Below are 21924 nucleotides of genomic sequence, written 5' to 3'. Positions count from 1 at the left end.
AAGTGCATTCCTTTCCAGTCTACCTTGAGTTTCCTTCTAACAATTGCACTTTCTGACCTGGAGACCAGCACAATCAAACGCCATTTCCGAAGATAGCTGTATTTCGTAACGACACCATCTTACAAACACTGTTATTTCCAAACTGAGAAAGCCATGCAGGTTTAGGGCCGGCCGTCGCCCGCGCTGGGCGCTCCGGCCGGGCTGCCGATGCCACTCGGCTCGGACCCACGGCGACGGTTCCACTCCGTCCAAACTCGGCGAGCGTTTCTGACTAGTCGCCCACACCTCCGCCAGTCGCCTCCGTTCCTCTCCGTCCAGTCTATCCATCTGACGGCTCACTAACACTGCCTCTGCGGGGAGCTGTCACGGAGAGTTGTGCCGGTGGAGCTCAGCGGTCGGCCTCAGTCACTGCTCGCGGCGACGTCGGACCGAGTGGGCCGCGGCGAACCCGGCTACGTAGCCAGTTACTGCGGAGCGCACGGCACATGCTGTCAGCTGGCGTGGCCGGGAGGGTAGCTACAGCTACAAACACTAGCGGGGCAGGACGGGGCTGTGGGCGGCATATGGTCGGTCGAAGCACTCTTAGTGACGTGTTCACCGTTCAACGCACGGAGAGGTAATGGATGAGTCCGTATGATCCAACACACTACGCTTGTTTAACGTCACCTCTCTGATGCTTATACGAAGTTACGTAATATGCAGGAATAGTTTAAACGTGGGGAGGAAAAAAACGTTATTAGGTTCAGGCGATAGAGCACATTTATTGATAGTTGCTTAACCCGCACCGTGTTCCACGGGTCTTTTTACTCCCGCTCCCCCATCGATTTTCTTGATATACCCTCAAGGATTGTATACGTTTATACTCCGCACTTTTCTACACCTCGTGCATGACTTATGATGCGTGGGCTGTGAACTAGGAACACATTTGCCCCAGCTGATTAAAGCCATGTCATGTGACCAGCTTATGTGAACTCGCCTTAAAATTAGTAAGCGCATTTGCTCCATTGAGGAAAGCTTCTTTGCGTTTACTGGGCGACAGGTAGGAAAGCCGATAAGCTTTGATTGACACTTATACATGAAAACATCCTTGATGGTGTCGCCTTGACGAGGGAACTGGCGTGATATGCATTTTGACCTCTTGGGGTTTGAATGAGGCTTTCAGTGAAAATTTGACATATAGCGTCCGGTTGTGTCCTTTGCCCAGTGGCACGGTGCGGGTTAACGCGAGTGTCAGCTGAGCAACGCGACATCGAATGCAGACATTCAAGCGATAAAGCAATTAATTTGAAAAGCTACCAAATATGGTAGTGATAAGAACGATCCTATTCCACTGGCTAAGAACTATACCTATGTGAGCTAATTAGATAATTCAAGTGGGATTTGTCCTATTCCGAGCAATGGGTTCTACTCGTCACATAATTTCTAGACGTGCGTGGGTGACAGAATAAAGTGAAAGAAGAAAAGGGAAAGAAAACTAAGAAGAGGGAAAAGTTGTGTCTATATTCGAGAAATAGATATGCCAGCAAGGTACCGGGAGATATAGCATTTGCAATTATATCCAGTTATTTAAAGTTATGACCAGTAAAACGCCTTTTGGGCGAAGAACGAGCGAGCGAGATAGTGAGCCCTGCACGTGCGGAAGGGCGAGAGGGTGCTTCCAACGGGCTTGCGCAAAGCACCCTTCTAACTGGTCGCTAGCGGTGTGCCAAATTTGAACGCAATCGGCCCAGCCGTTCCCAAGATCTGGAAGCGGCATTCTGCACGTGCGCACGTGCAAACGGGGTCCAAAATTACTTTTGCACGGCACCCTACTAACTGGTCCCCAACCGTGTACCAAATTTGAGCGCAATCGGCCCAGCCGTTCTCGAGATCTGGAAACGCCCCCTGCACGTGCGCACGTGCAGTAGCACCCTAACCGTAACACATGGGAATGCATTGCCTGGTGGGTGCCTACCTGTATGCCAAGTTTCAGCGAAATCGCCCCAGTAATTACCGAGTTACTGAAATGGGAACAAATTTGGCACCTCTTATTGTTGTATTTTGCACGTGCACTGGGGGTGACCCACATGCATCGAGAGTATCCTATTTTGTGTAGAAGGGATGCTGCTGCCCTACAAAAATTACCGCAAGTCAATCGCCCAAGCGGCTGCTGAGATATGAGCCTCTCAAAATCACTACTTTTGCAAAACAGCTTGAACACCCTTGACTTTTCACGTGGCACGTGCCACGACGGTCACTGAGATGTATCAAAAGTAGTCAATTACGGGGTAGAAGGGATGGGGCTACCCAACAAAAAAGACCGCAGGCCAATCGGTCCAGCGGTTGCTGAGATATAAGCCTCTCAAAAGCGTTACAGGCCGGGCCGGGCCGGGCCGGGCCGGGCCGGGCCGGGCCGGGCCGCTCATACTGAGATTTTTCCGTTATATTGAAAAGACTCACTTCGCTCGCTGCGCTCGCTCGCTCGTAATAAATTATCACCGCCCTTTTCTCGTTCTCTTGATAGTTAAAGTCTCGAAAAAGTTACCTGAAGAACGGTTAGGATAAGAAATCAGCTTCACTTCATCAACTGCGAGATATTCGATATTTCCTGAAAAGGTACATACATGAATGGAGTGCAGAAATGATAGTTGATTATGCTTAATCGGCGCTTTTAATCGCACATTATGAAATGTCTGTTAGTGGAGGGGCCCAACCAGCACAGCGCATTCCCGTCAACGGGTACATGGTACAAAGTCTACTATCTATCCTCTTGTCATGATGACATACAACGCTAAACTACTTGCCAGTGATTTCATTTTCTAAGTAAAAGAAATCGAAGAAGATTTTAGGCGATGGTGGCGTAGTTTTGGCGGCACGCGACACGACATTGCACAGACGTAGGCTGGGCGGCGGCAGCGCGGGCGGCCTGGTGGGGCCAGGTGGCACCGACCTGCCGCCCGCCGCCCCGACACACACGGGGGCCAGTCACAAACCAACTCCGGCCCGCCGGCCGCCGGTCGGCCGGGCCGCATGCACCAGCGCGCTTACTTTTCCTTAGAAGATGAAATCAACCAGCAAATATAGGGCAATGCCCACTACGCAGGCCACTTCAAGCGCCTGAAATTACAACGGAATTCCTAGCTGAGGCGGCGCTTTGGGTATGAGAGAGTCAGTGCCGCACTACACTGGCTTGCTGGAACGCAGGTGGCACCGTCATCACTGTTCACTATAGAGGTCGTGGCGTCCTAAGGTTCTGCCTAGAACGTGAGGCTGCACCGTCGTCTGTGATTGGTACAGGCTCCGGCAAGGTGCGCGAACAATGACAACAAACTGGCTCTTGTGTGCTTCATACATCAGCTTAGCTTGATCCCAAAAGGGGAGGTATTCGTAATCCAGATTTGAAATTAAATAGCGTCTTGTGAGCTCCAACACCCGAAATGACATTTTTGTAGACAGTTTGTTGTCATGATCCACTCGTATGCCAGGAATGGTGGGAATCGATCAATACTGTGCACATGTCGACTGTAATACGATACACAGTGGGTGGCGCTGGGCCACCGGGTCCGATGTGGTGCCTACATCGGTTTCCTGGTCTTACGTCGTCGGAAGGTCGGCGCCGGACCGCGCGCTCGGCCGGCGCGCCGTCCTCCGAGCCGGACCCCTCCGACTCCTCCGAGGACTCCTCCTCGGCCGACTCCGACTCCGACTCCTCCTCCCCTGAGTCACCCCTCCCGGCCTCCCGCGGGGCCCTGCGCGACTCCCCGCGTTCTGCCGGGGCCCGCGAGCTCGTCCCGCGCCCGGCGTCGTCATCCCGGTCCCAAAAGGAAACTGGAGCCCTTCCGCCATCGTCATCATCCCAGAAAGAAGTTTTCTTCCCGCTGTCCTCATCTCTTTCCCAGAATGACGGCGTGTTCTTCTGTTCCTGGTCAGTTCCATTGTTATCCCAGAACGAGTTCGCTCCATTTCTGTCGTCATTGTCATCTCCCCAGAAGGGGGTGCCTCCCGCCTCCCCGCCCGTGTCCCGAGGTCTGTCAGACGTCTCTGTGGTTCCCATCCCGTCCTCCCCGGGGTGGCGGTCCCAGGAGGAGTCCTGGGGAGCGGCGGGGTCCGACTCGGGGTCGGCATCCACAGCGGCGGCCTCCCCTCTGCGGGCTGGCAGACCCTACACAACAGACACAGGTGCTGACTGGACCGGCAGACCCTACACAACAGACACAGGTGCTGACCGTACCGACAGACCCTACACAACAGACACAGGTGCTGACCGTACCGACAGACCCTACACAACAGACACAGGTGCTGACTGGACAGACCCTACTGCTGACCGGAGCGGCAGACCCTACACAACAGACACAGGTGCTGACTGGACCGGCAGACCGTACAGAACAGACACAGGTGCTGACTGGACCGGCAGACCAGACACAGGTGCTGACTGGACAGACCCCACACAACAGACACAGGTGCTGACTGGACCGGCAGACCGTACACAACAAACACAGGTGCTGACTGGACAGACCCTACACAGCAAACACAGGTGCTGACGGGACCGGCAGACCCTACACAACAGACACAGGTGCTGACCGGACAGACCCTACACAACAAACACAGGTGCGGGCTGGCAGACCCTACACAACAGACACAGGTGCTGACTGGACAGACCTTACACAACAAACACAGGTGCTGACCGTACCGGCAGACCCTACACAACAGACACAGGTGCTGACTGGACTGACCCTTCACAACAAACACAGGTGCTGTCTGGGCAGACCCTACACAACAGACACAGGTGCTAACTGGACTGACCCTTCACAACAAACACAGGTGCTGACTGGACAGACCCTAAACAACATACACAGACATACACATTCACAACACAAACAGACCCTATACAACTCATACAGGCGCTGACTGAACATCGCTGGCACACACAGACATACTAACCAGTGACCACCAGCATATGTCTGAACCCACGGACAGCAGAGGCACTTTTCTCTGGTACACACGTATTATTATGAACGCTCAAAATGGATGAAACCGAATGTGAGATGTGGTTTGTAGAAGATTGGTGAGCTTTCGTTACATATTACGGAAAATTAGTCAGGGGGGTGTACTTGGCGTGAGCGAAAGCCAGAGCGGGTAAGCAAAAATGGTAGGTATGGTGAACTTCAAAGGTCAATTGGTTCGATTAGACAACGGATTACGTATTGACAGGGAAAATAACAAAATAGCCCCAACACACGAATCTGTACACATGGCCACAAAGCATTCATTACCGACTTACAATAAATCTGTTGACTTTGGGTTTGGGCTTTTCGGGCATGGCGGGCTGATCCTTCATGGCCTCGAACATGGAGCGCAGGTTTCGGGCCGTCTCCAGACTGGGACGACACTCGTCCTCGGCGTCGAACCGCTGATCGCGCTCCATCTTCTGCTCCCAGCGCTCGAACTTGGCCTTCAGGTTACGGGCGTGGTCGGTGCGCTGTCGGCGGCGAGGGAAAGGGAGGAGTGCTGACGCTTCTGGTGGGAACGTACAGCTTGGTTCGGATGTTCAGAGTTCAGATAAACCAAGACGAAAACTCTGCCATTCACTTGAAAGTTTTTTTTTACACTTTGCATAATCTTTCCAGCGCTTAAAACAGCGTGCATTTCGGGTTACCATATTGCTCCGATTTTTTTCAACGCTTAAAGGCCTCTCGTTCAGATGAGTCGAACTGCACCTCTGATGGTTTCGGTATGTAGGTACCTGTGTGAGGAACTCGTCCTAGACCCGGCTGTAGTTCCCTGTATGAGGAACTCGTCCTGAACCCGACTGTGAGGGATTCGTCCCCTGCCTTACCTGTGTGAGGAACTCGTCCTGGACCGGGCTGTATCAGGAGCTCGCCCTGGACCCAGCCGTACCTGTGTGAGGAACTCGCCTTGAATTCTACGGTCTACCTTACCTGTGTGAGGAACTCGTCCTGGACCCGGCTGTAGTTACCTGTGTTAGGAACTCGCCCTGAATTCTACCTTACCTGTGTGAGGAACTCGTCCTGGACTCGGCTGCCGGAGCGCACCACGCCCGACTCTGAGTCCTCGTCGGACGTGTACTCGGAGTCGTCCGTGTACGTGTACTCCGAGTCAGAGTCAGTTTCCTCAGTGTACTCGGGCGGCGGCGTGAACGACTTGAGCGGCTTCGGACCTGGCGGCGAGCCAGAGTTACCCCAGTCAGGACCAGTTAGCCGGGACTAACTCAAGTCAGGGTTTGTCAGAGGTTGGAGGGAGTCGATCATTTGGATCCACAGCGAGGCAGACGTCCGTGACTCTGGCGTGTCTAGACTGAGCCACTGAAGCACTAAGTCTGCCCTGCCCTGCTATCCCATTTTTATAACCCTCGTTACGTTGTTAAATACTGACACAACTACCTCGTATTTGCCATCAATGGTCATGGTTGGCTTGCTTTTCATGTTCCATTATTTTCCTTTTTCCCATTGGAACACATACCCACTAATAATAATTCCAGCAAGCTGCTTATAAGCTTAAAAGCTAAAGTTCATTTCAAAGGAAAGCATAAGATGGACCTGGCAGCGGCACACGTAACCCATTAAAAAAGTATTACACGTACTTACACATTGTTACATAACATAATGACCGCTTTCTAATAGCAGAGGTTGATAATGAGCCTGGCTTGCCAAAGACTTTGAGAAAGCCGGCAGTGTCTCTGTACTTATCCGCAGTTATGTTTAGATTATTTCGCAATGTATCTCCGAACTGTCGGGCAGGTCCGCCCGCTGCGCATCCCTTACCGTCGGGCAGGTGCTCGCGCTGCGCATCCTCCTCCATTTGCCGGAACTTGGACAGCAGAGAGCGCGCGTTGCCCTGCGGTCTCTCGGCCCGTTGGATCTCTGTGACAGATTGGAGAGCAATTAGCATGGGTGTGGATTAGACTCAGTTGTTTCTGTAGACGACAGTAACAGAGCCAGAACAGTGAAAGACCGAGGACGGTGATTATTTGTGCCATCCGACTCCGTGAATGAAACGTGCCGTACTTAGATGTTGGATGTTTTCCACACAAGTTACTTTGAGTGCTTCGTCGTCCTTAAAACCTTGTTCGCAACGGTGTCATTTTCTCCTTTAGATGTTCCACCGTCTCTTCCGGACTGCCCACAGATACTGGACAGATGTAATCAACTGACCGTTTCTTCCCAGCCCTGAAGGAGACAGATTGCCTTTGTGTTGAGCTCTCTCCCTTTCTCTCCCGGCTACCTTTTTACCCGCCTCCCTGTCTCCCGGCTACCTTTTTGACCGCCACCCTGTCTCCCGGCTACCTTTTTGTCCACTCCCTGTCTCCTAGTTACCTTTCTGTCCCCTCCCTGTCGCTCCCGGTTACCTTTCTGTCCCCTCCCTGTCGCTCCCGGTTACCTTTCTGTCCCCTCCCTGTCGCTCCCGGTTACCTTTCTGTCCCCTCCCTGTCGCTCCCGGTTACCTTTCTGTCCCCTATCTGCCGCTCCCGGTTACCTTTCTGTCCCCTCCCTGTCGCTCCCGGTTACCTTTCTGTCCCCTCCCTGTCGCTCCCGGTTACCTTTCTGTCCCCTCCCTGTCGCTCCCGGTTACCTTTCTGTCCCCTCCCTGTCGCTCCCGGTTACCTTTCTGTCCCCTCCCTGTCGCTCCCGGTTACCTTTCTGTCCCCTCCCTGTCGCTCCTGGTTACCTTTCTGTCCCCTATCTGCCGCTCCCGGTTACCTTTCTGTCCCCTCCCTGTCGCTCCCGGTTACCTTTCTGTCCCCTCCCTGTCGCACCTGGTTACCTTTCTGTCCCCTCCCTGTCTCCCGGCTACCTTTCTGTCCGCCTCCCTGCCTCTCCATCTCCTGAAACTGTCGCAGCATGCGGCTGGTGGTGTCGCTGCGTATCAGCCGCTCCTCCTGGTCGTCCGCCCGCACCACGTTCGGGTCCCGCTCGATCTCACGGTCCGGGGAGTCGCCCTGCCGAGAGAGCGGGTAGGGAGGGTCGGTCATGGGGCGTGTGCACGCGGGGTATGATAGGAAAGGGAGGTTTCGTCACTGAAAGTGGACTGGACTTTCCCAGGGATGAAGAGGGAACAAAAATTTTATGATAGAAATTTAGTTCCTCCATTGTTTTTCTCTGTGATCTGTATCCCTTAACTATTTATTTTTGGAGAACATTTGCCTTACTATCAAATGTTTGAGGCTTAGGTATGGTACCTACCTTGACTGTGCCCTCGCGCGGCGGTGAGAAGCGGAACTGTTTCTTCTTCAGCTCGGGCTCCTTGTAGGTCTCGAAGAACTTGAACCTGCTGGAGAGCGCCGACGTCTCCACGTGGATGTCCTTGCTCTTGGAGGATGATTTGACCACCTCCTGTGCTGGCTCCGACTCGTAGAGGCTCTGTGTGGTGAACCTCGGTTAGGTGCACGGCCATCGAGCGGCAGCGGCAACAAGATGTAGTTGATTCTACTGCTCATAGGTGGCGCTGTGTACAAACGCCTGAAGCTATGCTATACCGCATGGCAGCTGAACGTTATGTTTTTGGTAACGCGTTGTTTTCCCATTGTATTGGTTCGAGGCTTGTTTTGTGTGTGTGCCGTGACTGAACCGACAATGATTAACGATAAGACAGTTAAAATTTCATCTGATAGGTGAGTCACCTACCTTTCTGAACTCTGTCCTGCCGGCGGAAGACGGCGACCTCATGACGACCTGCTCCTTAGCGCCGGACGCGTCCAGCTCCTTGAACAGGGAGCGGGCTCCGCGCGCCGTGCCTGTTGCCATGGAAACACGGGTCAATGGAGGACCCGAGAACGCCGAGAGGCAGGGCGGACTGCCACTTACGGCTACACTTTGACGGAATAAAGCCTGCTGTTTCTGGATACAACAATATCTCCTTCCAACCGAAGAAGGTTTACGTTCGTTTAAGTGCGCTTAGCATACATACAGCTGGTCTAGAGCGTGGGCTTACTAGCTGGCCACTTCGTACCCAAACGTCCCGTATGTGTTTCGCTAAATGCGTAGTCTCGGTGGCAAACATACCCGGCAAACAGGATGTTTTCCACAAGAATGATTGTTGTAAATATCCCAACTGTTTTCAGCAAACCCGATCTCCTGGTCTCTCTAGATTTTGCGTACCTGCCTCCCTGAAGAGAGCGGCGTCCTCCTCCTTTCGGCGTCGCGTCTCCTCGTCCTCGTCTAGCTGGGAGACCTCGCCGCGCTCGAACCGGGAGGCCATGTCGGCGGCACGGTCGCGGGAGACGGCCTCGGCCGCCCTGGCGCCCGCCGGACTCTCCTCCTGGGCTGCCCGCAGAGCCTCCTCGTACGCCTTCAGGTTCAGGTTCTGCGCGCACAAAGCGCGGCCGTGAGGGTAAAGTGGCGTTAGATAATTAGCGCGATGACGAGTGTCTCGTTATTGCTAGACTAGCCGACTGTAAGATAATCACTTCACCAGCTTCATGTACCGGATCCTTGTCTACTAGAAGCAAACGAAGGGGTAGTGCCGAAATTAAAAAAGTACAAACTTTATAGTTTTTGACACATCCATGTTTAGGGCTTTTTAGAGAATGGTTGATAGCTTTCATATTTGTTTGTAGTAAACTGACCTGGATTTCAGCGCTGGGATCTTCAACCGTTTTCTTCAGCTTCTCTGCTTGTGTTAGGGTTTCTTCATAGGCCTTTCTTCTGTCACTTGCCTGAAAGTAAGGACAGCGAAGGGTCTCTCAGGTTTGGCTCGTGCTCGACAATCGATGATAGGTTCTTAGGCGTGAGGGTCTATGCCAACGTTCTCGTTTTATATGTATGACTGATGCCTTTCTCGAACAACACACTATTTGTACTTTATAGTAGTTTTTTTCATATTTCAATTGTCAGGTTTGTGGAAGAGGAATGTTTTGGGTCTTCTTACCATTCGAAGTCTCCTTTGTTAGCATAGAAAAGAGATACATATTCGTCATTGCATTCGCTATTGCCTTTCAGCCTTCTCGCAACACCATGAGGCTTAAAAACACTGAATACGCATAGTGCTGAAATTGTTATTCGAAAATATTATTTTGTATTATCAAGCATGAAGATGGTTTTTTCTTAGTACTAAGCTCACGATTGGAGTTGATTTTTTCTTAGTTAACGAGCTATTCTGTTCTTAATGGCGTGGTTATCCACTTTCATCTCCTTTGTCAAACCATCACAAAGCGCCTACTGTCTGTCCGTCTCACCGTCTCTCTGTCTCTGTGATCGTCTTACCGCCTCTCTGTCTCTCTATCCCTCTGCACACTCACGCCGCAGATGAGGCCGCGCAGTTTGGTGAGCTCGCCCTTGCGCTCCTCGCGCAGCCGCTCGCGCCGCTCGTGGCCCTCCTCGAAGCGCCGCTTGGTGTCGTCCATGGCGGCGAAGCTGGCCGGTCGCTCCTTAGCCTTCCTGCTGGCTGAGCGCACGACGTCCGGGTCACGCTGTACTCCCTCCTCTTCTTCATCCTCCTCCTCCTCGTCGGAGGACATGTCCTCCAGCTCCACGCCGATGTCGCCCTCCTGGCTGCGCGCCTGGAACCTAGAAGAGGGTGCGGTCAGCTCTGTAAGAGGCGGAGGCACCGGCAGCGCTCAGAGACAGATCAGAAAGGTCGTCCTGCTGATCATATGCAAAGGAAGATGTTGGAATTCTGAGCAACGTAAAACGGCGAGCGGTATCCAATAATCAAAGCCTAACAGCAATGTATTTCGGATTTTTTTCGGCGTAAATTTATTGAGCGTTAACTATCTGGCCCCAAGAACAAAAGCCAATCTAGTGGAAATACTTACTTCTTTATCTTCTTGAGGAGGTTTTGTGACGGTTTGACCTCTACGGCGGGGGCGTTTTTCTCCTGCTCGTCGGCGCTGGTGTGCTCAAACACCGAGAATCGGTCCTTGACATTCAGGTTTTGAAGCTCGTCCAGGCCGTAGTCTGACTTATTGGAAGCTGAAAAACACAGGAGATTGGCACACTGAGCTTGGCGATAACCATAGGAACGGGAAAAGCATGTCTTTTTTCAAGTGGGTAATGATGCCAATCATACACACAAACTGCCCGATTTGTAGTTGAAATCGGAATGTGGGGTTGGTCGTGGTAAGTATGGCTATTAGTAAAGTAAACTTGGGTATAACCCGCTGCCCCGCTGCCCTGATTATGTCTTTTGTAGCGCTAATGCACCGCCGATACGGAGGTAATCCCGGCCGTGCGCGCGGACGGCGGCGGCAGCCGGGCGGTGTCTATTCTGGAGCAGCGCTGCCGACGAGAGACCGGACGCACCTGGACAAACATGCCCGGTGACACTCCTGATGTACTGCAGGGACACTCCTGATGTGCTGCAGGGACACTCCTGATGTGCTGCAGGGACACTCCGCTCTGGCCGCGCTGCCCTTACAGGGACAGTTCTGAGACACTCATTATGCCGCCGGCCTGTCGCGACATTGCTTTTTTTCTCTGATTCTCTGATTTGCTGCCGGGGAACACTCAGCTCTGGCCGTGCCGGCCCTGATGCCACCGCTTGGTCGCCATTTTTCAATGGAAGTTGGCGACGGCTTGACGATTGTTAAGTTTTTGCGAAATGTGATTAATAACATTTGGCTGAGCTCGAGAGAACTTTGATGGAACGTGATGCAAAGATAAAGTGGTAAAGGAAGTTTGATCCTTTCTATAGAGATATATATTGAGGACCAAGGCGTATAATTGTATATAATATGCAATCCTAATAGAAACATACTGCGCAGCGACTGCCACTATCGTCTCAGAGGTATTTTAGAAATAAGATAAAATGTTGATGTCCCGGATTGGCGTTTCTCGGGATGAAATATTGATCACCCTGATTGGCGTTACTCAGAATCTGCAAGACACGGGAAGCTACCTGAAGCGCCTGTGTGGCTGAAGCAGCTGCGCTGTGGAAGCACTGAGTAGCCGTGGGTGCGGAGTGAGTCGCGGCTGGAGGTCACGGTACTCACCGTCCGCACCGCCGTGCCAGGGGAGCGCGGTGTCGGGAAGGGTGCGCCGCCGGCCGGTGAACCCGTGCAGACGCCGGTACCAGGAGCGGTCCAGGCCGGAGCCGCCCAGACCCGAGCTGCTGCCCAGACCCGGCATGGTGGGCTGGCGCGGAGGAACGGCCGCGACAACACTCAGATGGTACGAGCCGAATGTGTGTTGTTCTTTGCACCACCTGCACTCTGAGAACTTCAGGGTCTTGGATCACTGAAAATGAGCTTTCGGCCGTATGACCGGTTTTTCGGTTCTTGATATGTTCTTGAAGATGCACTTCTACCAAGCTTGTGCGAAATGGGTCGGTATGCTTGCGGAAGTCGTAAAACTGCAAGTAGTACCTACTTTATATTCTTCGGCTATACACTCGTCTCAAGTCGTCCAGGACTCGCGGCCAGGAGCCTGTGACGGCGACCGGTCGATTCGCTGCCCGCCGCCGGCCGTGCAGTGTCGGGACGGCACCGGCGGCGCTTCACGCGGGGGCGGCGCCGCGCACCGAGTGGCCCTCCTCGCCCGCACCTTGTCACGGCGAGCCAATAATACTGCGGCGGGTGCGGCGCGGCGGCGACCGGCACATACCCGGCGCACCAGCGACATACCGTGCGCAGCGCGCCGCACCGCCAGCCGCAGCGCGCCCGGAAATAGGCGCACACGGGGACGGAAGGAGAGCACAAAGTTCACTGACTAACGGTACCCGGAGAAAGCACGGAAAAGATCCCCCCCTCTCCAACCGGGCACCGTGCAAAGGAAGAACGGATTCAGGATTCACTTACAGTGATGTACCTATAGGAACCACGTTCACGAACAACGTCTTCATCCGCAAATATGATAGGGTTGAATTGAAATGCTCATTGCGTCGTGCACTCACTCAAAAATGTAAATTTATTCCCACCGCAACTTATCCAACATGGTTGACGGCGACGGAGAGCATAGTAGGTAGGTAAGTCAAGCATTGCGCCACAATCTGCTTTCCAGGCGATCTGTTGTACTGTGTTGGGCGGTACAGACTACCGTCCAGGCGCTCTTTCGTACAGTGTTGGACGGTACAGTATACCGTTCAGGCACTCTGTTCTTCAGTGTTTTGCGGTACAGTCTATCTTCCAGGCGCTCTGTCATACAGTGTTGGACGGTACAGCATATCTTCCAGGCGCTCTGTACATCAGTGCTTTGGGGTATAGCCTATCTTCCAGGCGCTCTGTCATACGGTGTTGGACGGTTAAGTCTACTGTCCAGGCGTTCTGTCATACCTATTTTCGGCGGTATGATCTCTTGGGCTAGGCTATCTATCCAGCGCAGGGAAAGCAGATGACCACTAATTATGGATGTTCTGTTGTGGTTTACACATAATCTGGATTGATCGATGCCCTTACTGCGCAATCACTGGCGGTGCGCGGTCTCATTAGGAGGGGCACTTTCTTCGTTCACATCCATACAGTATTTATGGACAATTGCTTGGTACTTACAACAAATGATCTCTGGGGGAAGCTCATGAGCACTTACGTCTTACGCCATCGGGAGGGGGGGGGGGATTGTGAGGAACAGCTGCTGCGTACTAACACTGTACCACGTCTGAAGGCTGCTCGTGAGCAGAGTACTTACATCGTACGACGTCAGGGGGCAGCTCCTGCGGCTGAGACTCGCGGATGATGAGTTCGTGCCGTCGGAGCCGGGGCACTGAAACAGAGCATCGCAGAATGTCAGTTGATCTCAGCAGCCCTTATTACAGTTTACATTGGTGCTGTTACTTGTAATTGACACAACAGTATATTGTGACTTGTGAGTGTGATTTGGCACAGCATTGCAATAAGCCTAATGACTCGGTTAAAGGTTCTTACCTCGTTTTTCTTCCTCCTTTTCTTCGACGGCTTTTGGTTTGAAGAGCATCTTGTGGTGTACTTTGCAGTACAGCTGCCGGTCATGACTAGCGTAGGTGTCGACACTGCAAACAAAGAGTACGCAGTTAGCATTGAGTTCCGGCATCATTCATTCCTAAGAATTGAAATGGGACAGACAGATTGATATTGGGGACGTGGCTGAAAGAGGCCACCTCTGGTCAACGTTCCCCAGCAATTGCGAGTGACCGGGAAACCAGCCCATGTCGGTCAAATTTTGACAAATTGGTTGTCCCGGATGTAATATTTATAAGCTTTTATCGGCAGCCGATGATGGCACCTTATGTACGGTATAAATTGACCAATGAGGTATCGCCCCAGCACTGACGTCACGGACCACGGTGGCCACTTACGTCAGCTGTTTGTTGCACTCTGTGCACCGGAAGCAGTCCTTGTGCCAGACAGCCCTCTCGGCTTTGATGCGCTCCATCTGAAACACCTGACGGCCGCACGCGCGGCAGTTGGTCTGCGACTCCTCTGCCGGCGCCTGTCGGGCAAAAGCGGGGCAGTGGTCACCGGTACAACCCTCCGCCTGTCGGTCAGAAACCGTCATCGTATTCGTCACAACCCCTCCACCCGCACCTCAGGGTCAAGTATGAGTATCAGGTCAAGTAAGTATGACGTTCAACGCTAATGGTCACTATCACACAACGCCAACCATGCGCCTGCCGCACCCTGGGTTCTGGCTTCAATTTTAGCCGGTGCTTATAATCTACAAATGGTCTCCTTGCGAGGTGACAAAAGGTGAACGCATAAAATAATTTCAATTTGACTGTGATACATTTGCTTTTTACTTTGCTACTTACGCTCAAGAGTCAAGACCCCTGACCTGTTGGTGTTTACGTGAGTCAGAAGTGAACCTAACGGCCGAGTTCGCTTACCTTGCTGAACTTTTTGATGACCTTGGAGCTGTCATACGACCGGACGTGTATGCGGCTGCTGTCTGAGCCCGCTCCCGGCTCTCCCTGAGAACAAGAACGGTGGGGTTTAGGCCCGGGGGCGTACATCGCTAATCGTAATACTGTACATACGTACATCGATCTTAATATCTACCAATGCGCTGAACTCCTGTGCAGATGATGACTACTTATTACTTTGCTAGTTGCAGTATTACATAGCGTACATGTACATCGCTCTTAATATCTACCAATGCGCTGAACTCCTGTGCAGATGATGACTACTCATTACTTTGCTAGTTGCAGTATTATTACACTTGCGTTTAACGTTCCGAGTCAGGAGAACAATGCTAAGCTAAGTTGCTAAGTTGCTTAGCTCTTAGCAACTTAGCTAAGAGCTAAGTTGCTACCTGAATTGCTAAATTGATAAAAAAAATCATTGCGGCCAATTTACAGTGTACAGAACATCTAGCGCATGCGGCGATGCACCTTCATGAAAACGATGCACTGGAACTCGTTTTCCTGGAACGTATATATACTAGTGATAAGCTTTTACATCGTTTGTTCTGTTTGCTTCGGGTGATCTTTTTGAAGGAACTTATTTAATATCAGCATTTACCGTGCCCCCATTTTCCTTCTCGTGGTCGTGCTTCTTTCTCCGCCGGAGCTTCTTGCCGTCTTTTCCTTCCGATCTCCTTTTCTTTTTCTTCTCTACGCCCTCGGTGCTCTGAGGAGCAGGCGAGTGAATCATCAGCTAAGCAGGGTAACGACCGACCCGACAGGACGCAGAACAGCGGCTCTCATCGAGAGACGTTCGTCACACGATTGCAGCATGACACGGGGAGTATTTTATGCATGCCTGCCTTGGGCGCAATATCCGCGTACTTCATTAGCCAGCATTTTGATTATATGTACATAAATCGGATAAAACAAAGATGCAGCTCATTAATGCTTAACTTAAACTTCGGGCAACAAATCAGTTTGGATTTACAGAGAAGGTGTTTCCTGAGAGGTTCTACCATGGCGACTTTATGCTGGAGGTCATGACCTTGACCCTGAGACGTGCCGGCTGACGTCTGCGGAGCGCTCACCGTGACAGTTTCCGTCGTGGTCACCGAGGACTGGACCGATTCCAAGGTTTCCATGGCCGGTCCGACGGTCTGCCTGCACGCTGCCTGCCAACAGAACAGACGACAGTGAGATAAATAGGGGAAAGTTTTGAATAGTGTGCTGTTGAATAGCGTGCTTAATAGCGTTTAGGTTATATTCCTAACTGATAAGTTTTTTTTGTCGAGTTTAACTATTCAAAAGTCATAATCCATATCGCTTAGTTCCCCAAACATATAAGTACTTTTGCATTCATTCTTCCGGAAACCGTTAGTATTATATGTAGCGGCAAAGACGCATGCCGTGTTGCGTGATAATTACAGATCGTGTTACAGTAATACATAGTTGTCTCAACATCGTTGTTATCCCTATTTCTTATTCATTTACCTATTTACAGTTCCATGTTGATACAGGCATCTCGCTGCGATCCCTTCCTCCGATCCGTGACCTTTTGGGTCGACCCCCCTCCCTCCCTCCACACAACAGACAACAAAGACTCCCCGGGGGCCAACACCACCGAGCGCGTCTGTTTTCCTTGGAAACGGCTGTCGACGATCTGGTGGCTGACACGGAATCTCAGCCGGGTGGGACTGGGACCATCGACGGGCCCCGTCAAACTGGGGCCTCTAACCTCTTATTGGGTCCTCTCAACCGGCAGCAACACCCACTTCCTTTAGGTCAACGTCGTCAGACTGATGCCATCATAGCAGTCAGTTCCTAAGGGACTGACGTGTCATCTCAGAATGGAATTGAATCTCATCCTCATGAAGTCCTCTCCAGACGGTGGGTCTGATTTCCCTGTGAGACCAACACTGGGTCCTGTCAGCTCTCACAATGACACTGGCTCTGAAAGGCCTACACCATTCACCGGCGCGATGTATGATTCCACCGGGGAATCATAGGCCGGAGTCGTACTCTGACTCTGAAACGTGACGTGACTCTGGTCTCAGAGTGCTGCTCGATGACTCCACGTGCCACGTGTGGCACGGGGCCTGGCACGGCGCCCGCCGCCGACCGACTGATTTCCCGCTGCTGAACTCTGTCCGCCAGAGTGACGTCTCAGTCGAGGAAAAAGAAATGAGGTCATGATGCGGCAGTAAAGAGGAATGCAAAAATGAATTCTGGAAGTCAATAAGCACCAACGTAAACTGATTTGTGAACTTCGAAAAAATCGCCAGTAACGGAGTCCATCAGATGCTTTCTTTAGCAAAATAGGAAATCATTACTGTAACATTGTCATAACGAGCCAAATACGCGCTACATATTTCCCTGGGCTGCTAAGCGGCTTTGCCGAATACTTACAAGGTAAAATACCGATCAATCGGTAGGCATTTCGATTTGTGCCAGGCTGGCGTCTGAGTTAGCTGTATCTGTCCGCTCCCTCTTCACCTGGCGGGAGGGGAGGGGCGCTACTCTGCCCGGGCGTCGGTCCAAGCGGACCCGGAGGGAGCTCCGGGCCGGGCCAGGCCGGGCCGACTGACGACGGACGACGGAGCTTCGGGTGCTCTCCGGGCTCTGTGGAGTGCAGTGTCAGCTTCGGGCAGAATGCTGAAGAGAATCCTACTGGCGATGGCAGCTCCAGACTAACTGGTGGTCAATCTTAGCTCCGGGCGGCCTGACTGTCGACGCGCATCATTCGATAGTTCTAGCTAGACCGAATGCTGGAGACCGCCCCAGGCCTAACTATTAGCGGTAGCACCTCCAGACCCCGATTCCGGAACCCATTGGCCTCGCTCTGGACCGAGTGCTGAAGACAGTCCGTACCCAGTGGCTGGAGAGGGCCGCGGGCCGGCCGCCCCACGCCGCCCACTCGTGAGGCCCTGCTGACGGACGGCGCGGAGGTGCACAAACACTCGGGGCTGCCAGCGATGTATCCGGTGTCAGAGGCCAGGTGGGCACCGACCGCGTGATATGTAGATCACCAGGTCATCGTGCAACCGACGGCCTTGGTGCGGCCGGCGCTACACATGTACTGCGGCTCATCTGGCTGGTCACACGTCTTAGATGTAAGGTGGATGGTAACCAGCGTTCGTTGCAACAGAATGGCTCGACTAGCTGTTGATCTTTGATTATTATCTATTAAGCTTAAAATGTGCATCAGTGACGTATTAGAAACTCGGAACGTCTATGTACCAATGTCGGTAGACGGTAAAAGCTCTAGCGTAAACAACCGTCAAGGTTCCACAGTTTGAAATGTAACAGCGAGTCGGGCGAGTTTGGTATCGGAAGCGGGCGCCCGGCTGCCCTCCGGAACAGTCTACCAGTCCAGGCGCTATGGTGGAGTGCTGCGGCACAGCATAGCATCGCAGGCGCTATGGTAGAGTGCTGCGGCACAGCATAGTATCGCAGGCGGCATGGCGGTGGTTGGCGATAGCACGGCTCACAGCTTTCGACGTTCACCGGTCTTACCAAGTGATGCGTATCGCCTCTTCCTATTCACGTGGCTCATAATTCGAAGTGCTACCGGTGCCAAGTGTGTACTCGCGTCACCTATCTTGTCGCGGCAGTGAACTAGTGAATGGCGATGTATAAATACCTACGTTCGACGTGGATCTATGCCGAATATTTTGTTCTTGATAAGATTCTTACTGCCTACTGGGCATTGTGAAAGCGTCGTTTCAGTCAGCGCTATCAAAATCTCTTCACACTGTGTATAAAAAGATTCATCACGTGAGGCTGTGGTATCTACCTACGCTCGGGTGACGCAGCTTTCCTCGAAAGGAATTTCTCATTTAGGTACCTAAATATGCAGGTGCCAGGCTCATTGGAAAGCTTGCCAGGACGCTAATTTAGGTATAGGTATGACGTGATGTCGCGCCCAGTGACAGCTCAGGGGCGCACCGGTGACGTCATACGTCTTGTCATCAGCATATGACTCATTTATAACATAAGGGTACGACAGGTCTAGTGAAACGGATATTCGAAATGGTGAGAAATGAAATGCGTAGAAAACAGAACCTAGGCTACTACAAACAATAAAACCAGAACTCTACTAAACGGTAGCTTGGCACCGTCTTGAGTTAAAGCATTAGATCTCAAACATAATTTGGATCTACTATAGCTCGGTCAACTGTACCTATCCTAAGTATAAACATAAACACCTAATGGATATTGTGCGCGTATCGACGCCAATTCTTGCTCATAAGCTGCACTGAAACTACTTTGAAGCCGTATAAAACTCTGCTGCTTGCGGCAGCCGTTGAGCTGGACGCCGAATGCGGTGGATCAAACGATTACGAATGGCATATTAGTCACGATTCACTCAGCAAACGAGCATCTCAGCAATCGTACATCCCACCGATACACTCCAGACCAAAGTTTAAAAAGAAAAGGTTTCTGTCCTCCACTGCACCCAACTGCCTGGCCTCACTATTATAGGCGGCGGAACGGGGGGAGGGAGCACCGTGCCCCCCCCCATGATTTTGCCATTTTAACACTAGCCCTATCGGCGTTGCATGGAAAGAATGGGACCAAAAGTCGGCAGTGCCCCCTCCTCCCTCCCTTAATTGAAGGTGTTCCGCCGCTTCTGCTCACTATCTATATCCTACCTCCATCGGATTTTACGATATCCGTCCTTTGTTCATAGCCTCTGCCTCAATAGTCCATATCCATTATCTGTCCATATACAACAGCTGGCATCCAGTTCAACCTTTCCTCCGTCGATACTCCGTCTCGTCCTTCTGTCGTCACCTTCCCTCCGTCGGTACTTGACTACCTGGCCTCCTTTTAGCTCGCTCTGTCCGTCCCTTCCCCCGCTCTTCCCACCTGTGGTCTCGGCTTTGTGTCCCACTCTCTGCACTCTTTCCTTACCTTCCCTTCGGACCGTCCCTCCTCTTCTGCCTCACCCACCTGCGGCCTCCGGAGCTCGGTACCGAGTCCCGGTCGCGTCCCTCCGTCCGTACCTCTCCTCCTCTCCTTCGCTCTGTTTCTGTTCTGTCTCACCCACCTGCGGCCTCCGGAGCTCGGCGCTGAGTCCCACTCTCTGCACTATCCGCTCCGGCACCGTCAGCGGTCGGCCACTGCGCGCCCGGCTCTGTATCGGCGGCCCACTTCCTTGTTTCCGTCGGACTGGGTCGTCGCCGCTGGTGAGGACCGGCCCGGGCCGCCGGCGGCGCAGGGCACGCGGCCAACCCGAGACCGGCGCTCGGCTGTGGCCGCCGACAGGTAAAAATAGCCCCACAGCCACCGGCACCGGCGCCGCCACCGCCACCGACCCCGAGCCAGAGGGATCGCTGGGGTTCGACGGACGCGCGAGGCGCAGCTTCGCTTGGCCCTGCGGCGCTTCCAATCACCCGGCATTGCTTATGATCAGGCAATGCTCTAGAACTGTGCTGTACCTATGTATATCAGCGGCACAACACTTTCAGGTGCTAACTGTTCACGGTTCGTCGGAAGGTCATCTCAGGCTCAAAAGAAACGATATATACCATTCGAAAGCTGACGGTGAGCTGAATCCAAAAATGTATTTTTTATCAAAATCGATCGATGGCCTTTTTTGAAAATTGCGTTTTTGTAAAAACTTAATAATCTTTTATTCAACGGGCTGTCCTGGGCATTCTTGAAAACATAAACATGTATTTTTGAGTTCCAGTGAAAGCTGAATGCCAAAAGAACAATATTTAGCGAAACAACATTTCCAAACATTAATATGCGTCTCCCACAGCCGAGAATAAGGCGCAATCACACAGCTCAGTGTCACGATGGATCAAAGTCAGCCACACAGAAGCGTGAAATGACCCTTATCGACTCGCAGACCCGGCGCTCTAGGCCCGCCTGACCGGCCACGGAAAGAACGTTCGGCTCTCGTTCTACTAAGCAAATGTCATATTTGTCAGTTTAACTGTCCACATCGCTATTAAAGTTATTCAGGATACCTGTGAAGAAAATTCATTGTTCTCTCATCCTCACATCATGCATTAATTTGCATTTGTTCATGTCTACTTTGCTCAATTGAGCTTGGTATCATGCCCATATAAGGAAAATTGGCCGCGCTGAAATGTCAGAGGCTGCACCGGCCTCAGCTCGGGTGGAGTGGGGGTAGCGCCCGGCGGGGCAGGGTAACCTTTGACCGGTCGCACGGCCGAGCAGCTGTCACCAGTACAGCCTCTGACAGTGAAACCCCGCTCACTTCCCCTGCGCGGGCACTGATCGCAGCTGTATGGAACAAAACATGCATAAGAAAAATGTAAATTAAAGCATGTCGTAAATCGAGCAGAACAATGAATTTTCTTCACAGGTATCCTGAATAACTTTAATAGCGATGTGGACAGTTAAACTGACAAATATGACATTTGTTTAGTAGAACGAGAGCCGAACGTTCTTTCCGTGACCGGTCAGGCGGGCCGAGAGCGCCGGGTCTGCGAGTCGCTAAGGGTCATTTCACGCTTCTGTGTGGCTGACTTTGGTCCATCGTGACACTGAGCTGTGTGATTGCGCCTTATTTTCGGCTGTGGGAGACGCATATTAACGTTTGGAAATATTGCATCGCTAAATATTGTTCTTTTGGCGTTCAGCTTTCACTGGAACTCAAAAATACATGTTTATGTTTTCAAGAATGTCCGGGACAGCCCGTTGAATAAAAGATTATTAGGTTTTTACAAAAACGCAATTTTCAAAAAAGGCCATCGATCGATTTTGATAAAAAATACATTTTTGGATTCAGCTCACCGTCAGCTTTCGAATGGTATATACCGTTTCTTTTGAGCCTGAGATGACCTTCCGACGAACCGTGTGTTCCCATGACCCGGCGCTTAGGTGTGTTTGAACATTTTGATGGTATTAAGAATGAGCGTGCACTGTATACCTACAGCATTTCACTGCTGATTTGGAGAACACATGTTGCTCTGTCGAGATCCGCTCTGGGGAACTGTCCGCCGTTCCCATAAACTCAGGTCGAGCGGCAACTCTGGAGGTCTGGTTCGACCGCAGACATACCTTCGCACAGTCAGCTCCCTCCTCCTTTGACGCTACTCTGCCGTCTGCTGGCCCTTCATGGTACCTAACTGCCGGTTCCCTGGCTATTAGCCAATCTATAGGTACGCATACCTGCACCCATAGGCGGCGGAACGGGGG

At 52.1% G+C, this 21924-nt stretch overlaps 1 protein-coding gene across 1 annotated transcript; it reads right to left on the bottom strand.

The window, feature by feature from the left end:
• Window positions 1-83: 83 nt before the first annotated feature.
• On the bottom strand, window positions 84-19978 carry LOC122363905 (eukaryotic translation initiation factor 3 subunit A-like). The gene is made up of 19 exons (XM_043333722.1): window positions 19799-19978; window positions 15837-15920; window positions 15365-15472; window positions 14731-14814; window positions 14203-14336; window positions 13793-13896; window positions 13557-13631; window positions 10751-10907; window positions 10235-10502; window positions 9563-9652; window positions 9096-9300; window positions 8622-8731; window positions 8181-8357; window positions 7792-7936; window positions 6762-6860; window positions 5991-6157; window positions 5261-5458; window positions 3578-4141; window positions 84-467 (listed from the first exon to the last, which is right to left on the bottom strand). The coding sequence occupies exons 2-19, from the start codon at window positions 15888-15890 to the stop codon at window positions 465-467; spliced, it is 2742 nt and encodes a 913-aa protein (XP_043189657.1). The 5' UTR covers window positions 15891-15920; window positions 19799-19978; the 3' UTR covers window positions 84-464.
• Window positions 19979-21924: the final 1946 nt, after the last annotated feature.

Source organism: Amphibalanus amphitrite, unplaced genomic scaffold, assembly GCF_019059575.1.
Source record: "Amphibalanus amphitrite isolate SeventyFive unplaced genomic scaffold, NRLGWU_Aamphi_draft 000647F_arrow, whole genome shotgun sequence".
Classification (NCBI taxonomy): Eukaryota; Metazoa; Arthropoda; class Thecostraca; order Balanomorpha; family Balanidae; genus Amphibalanus; species Amphibalanus amphitrite.
Note: the sequence above shows the minus strand (reverse complement) of the source record. Positions and strands in the feature narration are given on the sequence as shown.

Excerpts from the sequence above, each read along its gene's own strand:
- LOC122363905 (XM_043333722.1), bottom strand. The coding sequence starts at position 15,890 with ATGGAAACCTTGGAATCGGTCCAGTCCTCGGTGACCACGACGGAAACT. Across the intron at positions 15,473-15,836 it reads CCACGACGGAAACTGTCACG|AGCACCGAGGGCGTAGAGAA; the intron begins GTGAGCGCTCCG and ends CCTGCTCCTCAG. Across the intron at positions 5,459-5,990 it reads AGGACGAGTTCCTCACACAG|CGCACCGACCACGCCCGTAA; the intron begins GTAAGGTAGAAT and ends CGCCGCCGACAG.